At 44.5% G+C, this 14,932-nt stretch overlaps 1 protein-coding gene and 1 long non-coding RNA gene across 2 annotated transcripts in view; one reads left to right on the forward strand and one right to left on the reverse strand.

The window, feature by feature from the left end:
* The window catches only part of LOC147917912 (CD48 antigen-like), a 19,941-nt gene continuing 5,009 nt past the window's right edge, over positions 1 to 14,932 (reverse strand). The window contains exons 2-6 of the mRNA XM_087441291.1: positions 11,561 to 11,908; positions 5,945 to 6,244; positions 4,100 to 4,210; positions 3,628 to 3,773; positions 1 to 1,447 (exon numbers count right to left, since the gene is read on the reverse strand). Coding sequence (XP_087297417.1) covers positions 1,313 to 1,447; positions 3,628 to 3,773; positions 4,100 to 4,210; positions 5,945 to 6,244; positions 11,561 to 11,908 — 1,040 coding nt within the window. The 3' untranslated portion in view covers positions 1 to 1,312. The remainder of the gene's footprint in view (positions 1,448 to 3,627; positions 3,774 to 4,099; positions 4,211 to 5,944; positions 6,245 to 11,560; positions 11,909 to 14,932) is intronic.
* LOC147917913 (uncharacterized) overlaps positions 10,264 to 14,932 on the forward strand; it is a 26,558-nt gene continuing 21,889 nt past the window's right edge. The window contains exon 1 of the long non-coding RNA XR_015554743.1: positions 10,264 to 10,426. This is a non-coding gene — a long non-coding RNA (uncharacterized LOC147917913). The remainder of the gene's footprint in view (positions 10,427 to 14,932) is intronic.

A 14,932-nucleotide genomic window follows, 5' to 3' on the forward strand; every position in this document is an offset into this window, starting at 1 on the left:
CAAAAATCCCCAATAAAAATATTATCAAACATTAGCACATTAAAAGAATAATACATCAACTGAGATTTATTCCAATAATGCAAAAACAGTTGAATAATAGGAAATCTGTAAATGTATTATTAATAGATGAAAAAGAAAAAACAAATGAAATTTTTACAGATGAAAAGAGAAATGATAAAATTTAACAGTTTATTCTCAATAAAACTCTTGATACAATAGGAATAAATACATACTTTCTTAACAGGAAAACACATATATACTGTAACCAAACAACATCATGCTTAATGGAGAAACACTAGAAGCATCTATACTAAAATTAGGAACATCTTATCATCACTATTATTTAACATGGTTTTGGAGGTATTAGCCAATGCACTTAGACAAGAGAAAGGACCGAGACATAAAAATTGGAAAGAAGGAAGCAAATATTCTAATTATTTGTTGAAAATATGGTTATTTACCCAGAAACACAAAGAGATCAAATGAAAAACTGTTACAAACAGTAGAGAAATTTAGCAACAGGGTTTAATTAATATATGTTACGTATGTATTATTTTAATCAACTAGTTGGAAGATATAATAGGAACAAGACCCTATCTACAAAACCAATAAAATGATGAAACATTATCATTTCAACAAGACATCTTTTGATGTTTATACTGTATGCATATATTATGTAATAAAAATAAAAGAGTCTGTGAATTACTTGAATTTGAGAAACCCTGAGATAGTCGATTTACTGTGCTTAGAATTAAGCCTGGTAGGTGATGGAGCTCAAAAAACATTTCCCTCCCTTTCCACCTTTCCTTTCTAAGGCACAACTGATCCTGAATCTTATATCTGCCAGCCTCTTGCTTTGTCCATAGTCAAAGGCCATCCCTTTCTCTATTCTTGGGTAGTGGGCTGGGCAGTGACATCCTGAAGGTCCTCCACCCAAGGTCCATCCCTCTCAGGGGCACCAGGACCCTCCCTACTCTGGGAAAGCATCTCTGTCCCCTGACCATCCCTACACAGATCCTGCCTAACCATAGGTGTTCCCTAAGGGGGTTTAGTGGGTCACAGGTCAGAAATCTGGCTGACCACTGAAAAGTTCACCTCTCATACTTGGATATTCGAGTAGCAGAGTCACTGCCCACAATCTGTGAAGTGAGAAAACTTTGGTGGGGAGCCCAGGGCAGCAGTTCATGCTGCTCTGCTGTCTCAGTGGGATGGGTCAGAAAGACTTGGGGTCTAGTCCTAGCTCCACCTTAAGGAGGGATATCTGGGGACACTGGGGTGAAGGGTGGGCTGGAGCAGATCGTGCCAAGGCCCCTCACTGCCCCAGTGTCTTCGTGGTGTAGGCGTCCCCCTGGGGCTCTGGGCTCTTCCGGATCTTCTCGTAGATGGTGTGGACTACTGGAGCACGCCCAGTGCTATATGAATGGCAGCTGCCATTCTCCGTGTCTTTCTAGAATTCAAGCAGAGTTTAGGAGTGGTCTTGGTCAATTTCTAAGAATTGGGAACAGGAGTCATTCAAGCTACATTTCTACATGTGTTTCTTGTCTCCAACCAGGTAGTTCTGGCTTTAAACCCTGACAACTCCCCAAAATACAGCTTTGGCACAGACCTCTCCCTTGAACACTGCAAAATCTTTGCACCTGCTCTGTCTTAGACCCAGGATGCTACCCTTTTCCTCCTACCCCTCTCCAGAACCTCCACTTTCCTCACTGCTTCATCCCTTTTAGGGTCTTGGTGAGGTTCTCCCTGACAGCCTCAGTTAAAATTGCACCCAATCCCTCCGCCCCCCTTCCCTGCTTATCATCGTCTAACCCGTCATATTTTGCTTATTTTATTTGTCATTCTCCTCTCCCTCAACCTAGAATGCATATTCTATGAGGCCAAGGATTTTTTGTTGTTCTCTTGACTTGTGTAGCCCAGATCAGAGCAATTCTGTGAACACAACAGACACTCAGTAAAAATTTGTTGGACAAATTTGTAAATCACCTTGATTGCTCTCTTTGCAAAAGCGCTTTGAAAACTACAAAGCAAGAGATAAATGTAAGTTGTTATCACTGTAATCCTCATTTTATAAAAGAAGAAACTGAGGCCCAGGGAGTAAAGGAACTTTTCTAGAGTCTATCAAGAAGTCAGTATCGGGGCTGTGTTTCACACCCATTTCTCTGGCCTCTGCTCCTTCCATCCCATCTTTCTTCTGTGCTTATCTCCTGTGTCCTGGTAGGGAATTCATTTTCCCCAACAGACTGGGAGTGCCCCAAGCGCAGGGACTACAGCGGCATGGGGCTTCGGGACAGAGCTGAGTGTCTGGGTCAGATGTGGCCTGATTTGTTTCTCTATCCCAAAGCCACACATTGCTCCCCTCCTGTGCTTCTCTGGTAGGGGGAATTGGGGTTTGGGTCCCAAGGGGCTATTTCTGAGTCCCCCAAGGCTCAGCTCGGATGGAGACATAACTCAGAGGGGCTGAGATGGGAAGTCACAATGTGGCAGGCACTGAGGCAGTTGGGGACAGTGCACAGAGCACTGGACTGGGATTGAGGACACCCCTGTTCTACCTTGTGCTTGCCATGGTTATCTGCCCCAGCCCCAGTGTTCCTTCTGTGTCCCGCTTTCCCCACCATAAACTGCTGGGACCAGAGCAGGGGATTTCTAAGATCCTGATGTTCTGTGGCACAGTGATCAGAGTTGCTCCTTCTTTAGAGAATTCAAATGATGGGAGAGGAGAGGCCCTGGCCACTGGCTAGTCCTGGACGTCCAGACAGTGGCTCTACTTGCTTTCCCTCTGCTCACTCTTTAGCAGAGTTCGTAGTTTTCAAAGGGTGGGACCAGGAGTGTCTTCATCCTTTGGGAACTTGTTAGAAAAGAGCAAATGCTCGGGTCTCCCCAGACCCTCTGAATCAGAAATCTGGGAGTGGGCCCAGCAACCTTCGTTTTATTTTACTAAGCCCTCCAGGGGTTTCTGATGTGAGCTTGGTTTGAAAACAATTGCTTCTGGGGAAGTCCCTTAAGCATCCTCTCCTCCCCCGGGTTGTCCTGTCTCCAGGTCTTCGCCCTTGGTGGAATCATTCCATCTGTGACCATAGCACCAATGTCCATCTAAGGGCCAGCAGCCACATGAGACGCTCTCCCAGGGGCCTCTCATCACTGGGGGCAACAACACCTTTACCCAAAGAGGCAGTGTTAATGGCAGGATCTCAGGCAGGTAGGAGGGAGAGGGACTGTGGGGAGGAGAAGACTTCCTGACACTCCTCAGACCCTTGGGTCTGCCCCTCCTCCAAGTTGTGCTAGTCTCCCCTACTTTTACTTCCTTTGGGTCCTATACAGATGGCAGGGTCTTGCAGACACCTGCCCATTTACATTCTTGCCTCTCCTACTCTGCACCCCTCCTCCCTGGATGGCAGCGAGTATCTGATGAGATTGTGGACACACAATTGACGTATCCTCCCCATTGGTGGTTTCCTCCAATTGCACCTCAGCTACCAGCATGCTTTGAGTGGCCGAACACATCAATCATATTGTCCAAAGCAAAGATTGGACTGAGATCCTGACAAGGAACAGAGTACCCTGGACTTCCCGGAACTCACGGCTTCTGAGCATACATTGGTCGACCTGATTTGATTCCCCTAGACCCACCTTAGGGTGTCTCAGGAGGCTGATCAACATGTAGGGAGAGTCATGGCTATTGGCCCCACCAGTCTGTAGGTCAGCAGATTCCTCTGTGGGAAGGGCCTGGGGATCAGCTGCTGATCCCGGCACTTCGGGCAGGAGAGTGGACCCACCTGTACACAGCAGACACTCAATGAGAGTGTGTGGAACGGAGGTGAGCCCTCATCAGCCCTTGGGTGAGGACAGCTATTGCTCCCCAGGCTGTAAGCTCAGGTCCTGGACCCCTGCCCTGTCCCTGCTACCCCTCACCCTTCCTTCCTGGGCATGCACTCAGCTCCCACCCTCAGCATTGCTCTACCCCACCCTTATAGGGATGATTCACAGGAGAGGTCAATGAGCCTCTGTCTTCCCATTGTCCTGCCCAGCCGTTCGCCCTCCCTGGGGTCTCCTCCAGCTCACCCTATGCCAGTGCTCCCCTCAGGGTCTCCCCAGTACCTACCTCTCCCAGTCTCCATCTTCTTCCTCATCCAGATCCACACTCCAGCCCCCAGGCTCACCATCAAAACAGTGGGAAGGATGCATTTCCAAAGCCAATTGCTCTGAAGAGAACCTGGGGTCAAAGGCTGGTGTCAGGTCTGCCTCAGGCAGGCTTTCTGCAGGCAGGGGGAGGAGGTGGGACCACCCTGGCTCAGGACCTATATCCCAAGAGTACATCTTTGCTGTAGCCCTGAAAGGTTTCTTCCTTTCTAGTCTCCCTGTACACTGGCCACTGGCACTTTAAATTTTCATCTGCCAGGCTTTCTGTCTCATCTCTGCACGTGAAATTCGGAGGCACCCACTAGCTGGATGTGCCATTGCTCATCCCCTCAGCCTGCCTCTCTTTTCTCCTCTCAGACTCCCAGAAGAGAAATACATTCCAAGAGGGAGAGGGAATGGAAGAATCTGGAATAACCAGACTTAAAAGCATGTTCTGCTCTCTGTTTGGGGTATCTTTCTCACACTATCACAAGAAAACTCCTATTCATCCTTCAAGGCCCAACTCAGATGCTCCCTTCTCTGTGATGCCTTTCCCAACTCCCGTAGCAGTTCCTCAGTTTCTTTCTTTCTTTTTTGTCCTTGAACCACATCCTTTGTATTTGCCTCAACTTCATCACTTAATTTGTGGCTTTATAGTTAGAAATTTACTCCTCCTTTTCTTTGAACTATTTTCTAATAATTATTGACATAATTATTTTACGGTGTATGACACTGTGTTGATAACTTTACATCAATTCCCCTTTTAATTCTCACAACAGCCCTATGAGGTAGACACAATTATTAAGCATCTTACAGAAAGGCTCAAAAAATCAAGTCACTTATCCAGGGTCACACAGCTGGTATGTGGTGACGCCCCACTGCACTGTAAGTTCCTTGAGGGCAGGGGCTTATCTTATTTCTCACTGACACCCCCAGGACATAGTAGGCACTCAGTCCTAATGTGAGCATTGAGTGCTGAGTGGCTGAGTGAGTGAGGAAATGACAAGGAAGAGACTGTTCAGACAGAGCCCCATGTGAGCAAGCAGAGCTCAGGGGACTTGGGTGAGAGGGGGCAGCTGAACTCATCGTTACACCTCCTTTGTCCGTCAGTTGTTCCTGCGTGTAGTCCTAGGGATAGTAGGGGGTTTGATATTTTATGAAACCAGGGCCTGAGGCTCCTTAGTAGGGGCTCCCACCTCCTAACCTACCCTGGACAGTCCCTTTCCATGGCGGGTGAGCCCCTAGGCTGATGGGGGAAGTGTGGTAACTTGTTGTAGTGACCGCAGGTGCTCTCACTGCTCAGAGGAGGGTTGAACTGTGGTTTACCTACTCAGAGGTGGTAATCTTCTCAGAAAGGGCATGTCTGGCATCCAGCAAAAAACGGGCATCTATCAGCCTGAATGCGCTAAGCATGTCCAGCCCATTCAGGGAGGTGTCCTGAATCTGGGGGACAGGGCATTCCCTGTCCCTAAGGGATCATCAGTCCTTAATCCTCAAGTCCTTCTCCTCCCCTGCTTAGATTCTAATGGCTTATTTAGCCTTCCAGGCTCCTCAATGCTGGGAAAGCGGTGCCCACATGCCAGTCCCATATTTATGTCCTGGATGATGCAGTAGTCTCCATATATTCGTCCAGTTTCTGAACTTGCAAGTTTAAAGACTATAATCAGGGTGTGGCCGTTCACTGGGGTGGGGACCTTTTGGTTGTACCACATAAACTGCCTTAAAATGTTCCCCAGTCCCACCATATTCCCTGAGTCCACCCAGTCTTGTCCCTCCCCCATTGTCTGCTAGCCCATTTTTATCACCCTTCCCAGCAGATCATACTCACCCGCCCACGGACATATGTTCTCCAGGCGTAAAGTTGCATTCTTCTTGTCCACAGGGTTGCTGACCACACAGGTGAGTGAGCCATTCAACTGGATCAGGGGCAGGCTCAGGCTTAGATTCCTGGAGTTGGGGGCTGGCCCCAGTGTCTCTTTCTGCTCCAGCTCCCTGGGGAGGCCCTTGGTCAGCCAGGTCACTGTCAGGTTCTCTGTGGCTCCTGGGGTCCCACACTCCAGGCTGACGTTGCACCAGCCTGATGTGTTGGATGATGAATGAATCTGAATCTGGGGGTGGGGGATGGGCTCTGGGGTATGAGGGGACAGAAGAGAAACTGAACTTCAGGACTGGAGGCCCACCCAAATGTATCACCCACTCTCACCAATGTGATGCAGCTGTGTGAGGATTCTAAATACAAGCCTGGGGAAGGAAGCGTCTCCCCTTGTCTAAGGGGTTCTGACTCCCAGTCCGGGGGCAGATGGTTGAGGCACTTCCGTGCTCAGTTAAGCCTAGATAATTAAATAAACATGAATATACAATAATTATATAATTATATGTTACATGATAATCATACAGATGATAATAATTATATATATTCTTATATATAATAACTACAACATAGGAGGGGTTGACAATACAGTGAAAAAACATGTTGAAGTTCTTGTTTTGTTTAGAGAAAGAAAAAATGCTGATTATCTTCAAATGTTGAAGTAAAAATTTAATTTTAACAACCAGTAGGATAAAAATACAAGGTGGTATAACTTCCAAACTACTAGAAAAGTTTAGGTCAAAGAAAAATCTACTAATCAAACAAAAGCTAAGAAAAATAAGAAAAAAATGGTAAATCAACAACATTAGATGTCCAGAATAGGTCCACACTTAAAAAAAAATGAAATACATTTGAATGCATTATATCCCCCTGTTAAAAAGCCAATACGCAGGTGAGGTAAAGCCAGCTGTATGCTATTTACATTACCCAATGACTTGGAAAGATTAAAAAGTAAGAGATGGAAAATAACAGATGACCAAAATGTCAACAAAACAATTACGGGTGTGGCAATAGTCATTATAGACTAAATAAAATTTAAGATAAAAAACATTAAGCACACCAAATAGACACATTTTAGATTAATATGCACCTAACAACGTGGTTGGGAAAGGTATAAATGTTATAAAGCCAAACAAAACAAAATCAAAAACAAAACACTGTTAGAAATTCAAGGAGAAATTTTCAAATCCACTATTCCTATAGTAGATTATTTTCATAAGGTGGGTCGACCCAACAGATTAGAGGGGAGGATGTAATACAGGTAAAAACAGACAGTAATGACCACTCGGCCCAACTGGTAGGCGGCTCACTCCACACTCAGCCCCACTTCCCTCCCCATCCTTACTTCATCTGCTGTAGAATTTAGAAAGCTAAATTCTCAGTTTCAGTCTTCCTTACAGCTGCACTGGTGCTGACCACTGAAGAATGGGGAATCTGCTGGTGGGAGGAAAGGTCTTTACTCCTGAAAAGACAAGGCCTCAAGACCAGAAAGACTTTCCCCTTGTCCTTCTCCCCTGTGCTCTCTTTATTGTGGAATGAGGTCTGGAGCAACAGCCACCTCGGGACCACGAGGCAACAAGCACGAGTACAGAAGTCTACGTGCCGAGGACGGCAGAGCAGAAAGAGAGAGCGAGCCTGGGTCCCCACGACAGTGCTGAGCAGGTGGACCAACGCCAGCAGATGCTATCTCTTGACTGCTTGTTACCTGAGAAAAATAACCTCCCACTTGCTTAAGCCCTTGAAAATCAAGCTTTATGCTAATTACAGTCAAACATATTCTTAACTTATATGTATAGATAACAATTTAAAAGGAGATTTGATCAGCAAAATCAAAAGTTCACTTTTTAAAAGAAGGCCAATCCAAAGAAAAAACATTGATACCCGACTAAAGAATTAAAGCTATAATAAATGTCACTAGGAATGGGAATCAGGGCATAACTACAGATAAGATATTAAAAATTATAAGGAAACGTACAACTACACATCAATAAATTTGAAAATGTAAATGAAATAATGCTTTTCTAAGAAAGTGTAAATGATCAAAATTCTATTCAGAAGCAGGGGCAAACAGTTTGAGTACACTTACAGCCTTAAAAGAAATTAGAAAAGTGGCCAAAGATCTGTCCTTACAAAGGGCATGAAGTGCATATGGTTTTTGGGGTGAGAACTACCAAATGGCCAAGGAAAAGAAAATTCCTGTGTTATGTACACTGTTTCAGAGCTTAGAAAAGGCAAAATGTTTCTCAGGTCACTCTGAGGAGATAGCCTAACTTTAATACTCACATCAGAGAAGGAGAATATCAAAACCAAAACAAGACAAAACACACTTGCAAATCCTTGGGTTAATGTCAGTTATAAACTTAAAACTCCTAAATTAAATATTAGCAAATATAATCACACAATACAAGGTGATCAAGTTGGGTTTATTATAGGAATACAAAATAGTATAATTAGGAAATTTATTAATGTAATTTACTCCATTAGCAGACAAAAAGAAAAGAAGCTAGCATTTATTAAGCAGGTATATATTTCTAGGCATGGCTCCAAGGACTTCATATTAACTCATTTAACCCTCATAGTAACCCTAAAAAGTTACATGGACCGGCTGTATCAGTAGAGTCATCTAGGGATGGGTAGGCAAACTTTTCTGTAAAGGGTCAGACAGTAAATATTTTAGGATTCACCAGCCATATGGTCTCTGTCACAACTACACAACTTTGCCATTATAGGGAGAAAGCAGCCAAATACAGCATGTGCATGAATGGATGGGGCTGTGGCTGTGTTCCAATAAGACTTTATTTATAAAAACAGACTTTGAGCTAGATTTGACCATGGCTATAGTTTGGCAGCCCCTGATCTGGGGCAGTTACTAATAATACAAATTTGTGTACCCTTTCCAAGACTCTTTGAACATGTGTCTGGGGAAAATGATATTTCTAATTAGGTTCTTTAAAAGATCTGATTTAATGAACAGAAATAATTTTAATATAAAACCAAATGGAATGTCTATTACAAAGTGTTATGAAGCACAGACGGGTGTTTAGAGAGCTTGCTCTTAGGCATTTAAAGTATTCACTCAATAATGGGTTTATATGAATCTTTATTATGCTCTTTTCAATCGGTAAAGGAATATTAATCAGGCTTGAATAATCAAAAATCCTAGAAAAAGTAGGTGTGTTTCTGTAGGTATCCTTTAAATATTGCTTTAATCTATTTGGTAAAAGGAATACAATACCTCTGTACCTCCTGGGAGCTGTACAAAACACCAGGCAGATGCCAAGGAGAGTAGGGCACAGACCCTGCTCTCAAGTGGAGAGTAGACCACACACAAATAATTGTAGCGCAAGGCAGAGAGAAACACAATCCATAAAAGAATTAGAAAAAATAAGTTGGAGACTTCAAAATGGAAGTATTCAGTTAATATGGATCAGAAAATCCTTTTCTTAGGACATGGCAGTTCTGAAAGCCATGAGAGAGAGACTATATTTGAGGAACAATGTGTTTGGCTAGAAACAGGGCTGGAAGGAAGGCATCAATTGGTGGAAGGCCTCTAATGCTGAGATAAGTACTTAGTTCTACAGGCAATGGGGAGAGAGCAAGTGTTGTTGGAAGATTTAATTTGGGCACTGGTGGGTTGTGAGAAAACGGAAAGCACGGCAAAAGGAAACCAGCTAGTAGCACTTCTTTTTCTGGCAACTCCTCTTCTGCTCCAACCTTGTGTTTTTGATATGATTGTCAATCATGGCACCCTGACCCTGGTTACAGGGGAGGGCACAAGCCCCAGGCCTGGCCAGTCAGGGCCAGTGACCCATCTAGGAGCTGTCTTGTGATACAAGCCCAGGCAATAAGAGTCCTTCCCTGGAATTTTCCATGTGGAGTGCAGCAGGAAAGACAATTTACTCTCTGAGTCAGACCCATAGCTGCAGAAGGCCATGTTCCCTACTGTGTGGAAAGGCCCAGGAGAATAAAGCTTACAGCAAAGAGAGAGAGAGAGACACTGAGAGCAAAGATGACAGACTATATGGCCCCTGACAGAGAGAAGAGTGTGCTGGTCAGCTTTCCATTCCCTGTGAGCATGAGGGCCAGAGGAACTCCTGTGTTGTCTTCCTCCTAGAGATCTGTGTATCTTTACAATGAAAACCCTCTTTATTGTCCTAAGTTGAGTAGGTTTCCATTTCTCGTTGCCAAAAGAGATAGGATGAGAGAGTATTAGTATGATGTCACTCGGAAAGCTATGCAAGGAATTCATCAGCCAGAGAGAAGACAGAGAGACAAGATCAGGAATCAGGAGCTGGAGGCCAGGGAGGCAGCGGGTGTATTCTCTATACTCCACAATGGAAAACCCCAGCTTGGACAGTCAACCCAGTCAACCCAGTCTCTTCTTATAAGCTTTCCCATCTCCCTTGTAGGAGTCATTCACCCCTCTCCTGCACCCACCAGGTAAGGATTAGCTGATTGGGCAGGGGAGGTGTGGGAGATGGATACTCCCTGGAGAGCCACCAGCATATGTCAAAGAGGAGAGAAAGAGCAAGATGGGTAAGGTGAGGGTAGCAAATTTGGAGCATGGCCCATGAGGAAATGTGTTGAAAAAGGAGGCTGGGGAGGCAGACAGGGACCAGATCCTGTGCGGGGTTGGACTTCTTTTCCTGAGTGCCATTTATCCTGTGGGGGATGGGGACAAGAAGCATTATTTGGGGAATAACAGGAAGGGGAATTAAAAAAATAACATTTTTAAATGGTCAAAATATCAGCTGTTTGGAGAGTAAGTTGGAAGGGGAAAGAGACCAGAGGCAGGGAGGCCAGTTAGGAGGCTGCTGTGATAACCCAGCAGAGGTGATGGAGGGTGGAGGCAGAGAGGACCAACGGGAGAGAGCCCTGGCAGGTTGGATACCCCCAGGCTCTGCTCCCTCTCCTCCGTTTTGCCTGCTTTCCCCATTGCTCATCGTCTGCCCAGTGGTCTCTGCTTCCGGGGCAGGGTGTTGGCCTCCTCATTGGCCTGGGAGCTCCAGGGCACAGGGGCTGGGTCTCCTCCTGATCTTCGTGTTGGACAGATCAGCACAGAGGTTTGTCCTGAGATCTGTCTAGCTGGACTTCAGGTCAATTGGTCTAAAAGCATTTTACCTAATGACTAGTCCTAACATTCAATATCTTTCTTAGTGTTTTTTCTTCATTTTTTTTGATGTCCAGTTTTCTTGTTTTGGTTTTGCCAACTGTCTTGGGTCATTTAAGAATGTTTAAATCAGTTTTTGAACCAATCAATTAATAACATTTCTGATAAAATTGGGTATATCTAATAATCAATTTGGCAGGATTTTACCATTGAAGAAAGTTTTTTTTAATCCTTTTAGGAGGCTCCCCTGCCCCCAATTTCATGCGCATGTTATACCTTTTAAGAAATTTTAGCTAGTGTTTCATGAAATGTGATCTTTAAAATTTAGTTTTATTTTTAGGGCATCAGAAGAAATGCAACAACTCCTAAAAAATAGTAGGTTTTTTTTACCTGATTCTAGGCTAACTTACTTTAGATAAAGTGGCTGTTGGAATGCCTGGTTGGGGCGTGGTCCCACATCTTACCATATAAACAGAGTCTAAAGGCTTCCTCCTGGGATTTTCCTGACTGGAATTTGATTTTTGCTGTATATAGTCCGCTCATTTCCATCGTGAGATTTCTGATGATCAAGAAAGCCAGCTCTGTTAGGTTGAATCTGTGCTTGTATTTCTCTTCAAGTTCATACCAATCAGGATTAGGGGTATTAGGTTTCCAGGAGACCAGAAGCTGTTTGTTCTTATCATCAGAATCCCAAATCCACTCAACTTCTCGGATGCTAGGAGATAAGGAGGAGTTCAGTTGCAGCTGGACAGATCCCCCCACAGTCCTTTTCAATGTGCACGACAAGTTGGGGTCTTTGGCTGTCTGGGAACCTGGCAAAAGAAAAGCTGAGATTGAAGAAAGAAGCAGAGCAAACATTACGCTGTATGTACTATCTTCTTTCACATCACATTAATTTTATATTTATAAAAGTGAAATATCTGCATTTTTATAGACAAGGAAACAAAGCTCAGAGGTGACTTGCTTAGGCATTGGTCTTGCCTAGAACATGGCAGTTTTGATTCAAGTACACGTCTGTCACCCTCCCAGACTCCTGCTGTTTCCTTTTCTTGCAGCTTGCACCTCACATGGTCTTTGGTCTCATTGCAGAGAAAAGAAACTGAAAATATTAAAGTTGATAAACAAGAATGCAATTTTCCCGTTAGTTTGTATAAACCAAAGAAACTCATTTCAGCTTTCTCTGCTGCCACCATTTTTCCCATCAACCCACTGCAATATGTCCTCTGGCCCATCACTCCTCTGAAATTGCTCTTGATTGGGTCACTCATAACGCCCTAAATTAACCAATTCAGTTGTCACTGGTCAGTGCTAGTCTTACAGGACCATCTTGTGGCATTTGACATGCGACTACTGTCCCTTTCTTTGATACAAATTTTCCCCCTCTGGGTCCTCAGCCAGCCTTCATTCAATAAATGCTTAATGAGCTAGGCACTGTTGAGGTTGCTGAGGACACAGTGGTGAACAAGCAAACCAGGTCCCTGCTCTCATTCTAGTGAGGGAGACTGGTGAAAAAAGCAGGGAAAAACAAATGCCTTCAGAATATTATAAGTACTGTGAAGAAAATAAAAAGGATGTGGCACAGATTTCATATCTGTTGCCTGACATCTGAAATTCCTTCACATATTTGTGGAATTTTCTACCTCCTGGGTCAGAGCCCACCTCCCACTATAAATGCCAGATATCTTCCCAGCCTCCTTGTTGCTGAGATAGCACATGACCTGGGCTCCTCCAATCAGATGTACCTGCCCCAGGCTTCCAAACACAAGCCAGTGACATGAAGGGAGGAGGCCCACAGGATCTGTGCTATTGACAATGGCAGTCATGGCAGCAGCCACATCCAGTTGCCTGAGGCAATGGTGGCAGCAGTTCTGGGGTGAGACATGTGTCCAGAGTCAGTGGTGTTGGAATGTGAGCTGTGATGTCTGGGCCAGGAGTAACAGACCAGCTTCTACTGGACCAGCTCTTGTGGTATGACTCAGGGTGTGGCTCTGAATGAGTGGTCTCAAAGCCTGGTCATCTGGACCCCTCAAAGGTCTGTGGGCCACCAGCTAGCCTCTAATATATACATCTTCAATTAGTCAGTTGATTTCTCTTGCTTGTAACCATGAATCCTGACTGACACTTAGGATAACGTGATAGAATAGTGGTGGTTTGGTGGAGATGTGATGTGTGGGTGGTTCATTAAGAAAGTCTCCTATGAAGGGGTGACAATTAAAGTGAGTCCTGAATGATGACAGGACAGAATGAATTATTCCAGGCAGAGGAAAGCGCATGTGCCAAGTTTCCAATGCAGAAATGATCTTGGCCTGCATGTGCGACAGAAGGAAGCGCCATGGCTGGAGCAGAATGAGTGAAGAAGAGATCTGAGGACAGGAGACTGGGAGGCAGGGAAGGCTTTGCAGGGAGGGTAGGGAGTTTGGATGTAGTCTGAGTGCAACAGGAAGCTGCCAGATAGTTTTTAGCAGAGTGGTATCATGTGATTTACATTTTTAATGATCACTCTAGACTAGATACCATCTGGAGAATGGTTGATAGGAGCTCAAGAGAAGGAAAAGAGATTCCAGTTAGGAGTCTCTTGCAACAGGTTAACTGAGAGAAGGATGGTGGCAGGGGATGGGGAGAAGTAGAGAGATTCGGGAAAAATTGGGAGGTAGACCTGACAGGGATTGCAGATGGACTGGATGTCAGAGTGAAGGAAAAGAAGAACCTAGGCTGACTTTTAGGTTTTTGGCTTAAGCAAGTGGGTAGATAGTGTGACATTTATTGAGCTGTAATTATTATTAAAGCCTAGGGAGGAACAGGTTTGGGGTGAGGGGAAGCATAAAGCAAGAATTTTGTTTTAGATGTGTTAACTTTGGCTTCCAAGAACTGATGTGAAATAGGCCATAGAGTATGGATCTGAAGCTCAGGGGAAGGTCAAGTCTGGATATGTGGCCCTCAGCCCAGTCACGCTACTTAATGCCATGGGATTAGCTAAAATCACCCAGGGGGAGATTATAGCCAGGGAAGAAAAGTTGGCACAGCTCTAACCACCATGTAGAGAGATGGAGAAGGAGAGGCCAGTGGGGAAAACCTGGTGAATGCAGTGTCACAAAAGCCAGAAGGAGTTTCATGGAGGGCAGAGTGGGCTACTGTGACAGCCCTGCTGAGAGGTGAGGCCAGACTGCCTCCTGTTCTTTTCTTTTCCTCCTTAGTAGCTCCAAAATCTTTGGTGCTTCTCCATTTCTTTAGTATTTACCTTCGTTATACATACATTTCTCTGTTATTATATTAAAACATTCAGATTATACCCCTCTGCCCTCTATTTCCCACTGCTCACCACCACCCCAAGTTAGGATGAAAACACAGAACATTCACTAGCCCACGTTCTCTGCCCACCTCACAGTCTTGCTATATTCTTACCCCTTTCCCTGTAACAGCCTTCCAATTTGGAGGTTTTACTGAAATAATCAAGTGTTCTATTTCTAGACATTATTAGATGTTCTCTGAACATATGACTTTTTTTCGAGAATCTTTACTTTTCGCTTATCACGAATTCCCAGTCACGTTACCACCACCTATTGTGTTTAATTACAAGTCCTGTGTGTTTCCTGGTGACCACTGTGGACTTTAACTCTCCCTACTCTGGAGATCTCTGTTGTGATGAATTTTTATTTGATGGAGAACTTTTTTGAGGATTTTCCTGAAATGCACTCTGTGGGTGACATATTCTCAGAATCCTTACTTCACTGCTAATATTTTCTCTTACCCTGACAGTAAGTGCCACCTAGATCATTTGCAAGGATTTGTCAATTGCTCTCCTTTCCTTTAAGTAGCACATCGATGTCCTTCAACTG

Source organism: Ceratotherium simum, chromosome 2 (genome assembly GCF_057802395.1).
Source record: "Ceratotherium simum simum isolate JZ-2026a chromosome 2, ASM5780239v1, whole genome shotgun sequence".
In the NCBI taxonomy this organism is placed as follows: domain Eukaryota; kingdom Metazoa; phylum Chordata; class Mammalia; order Perissodactyla; family Rhinocerotidae; genus Ceratotherium; species Ceratotherium simum.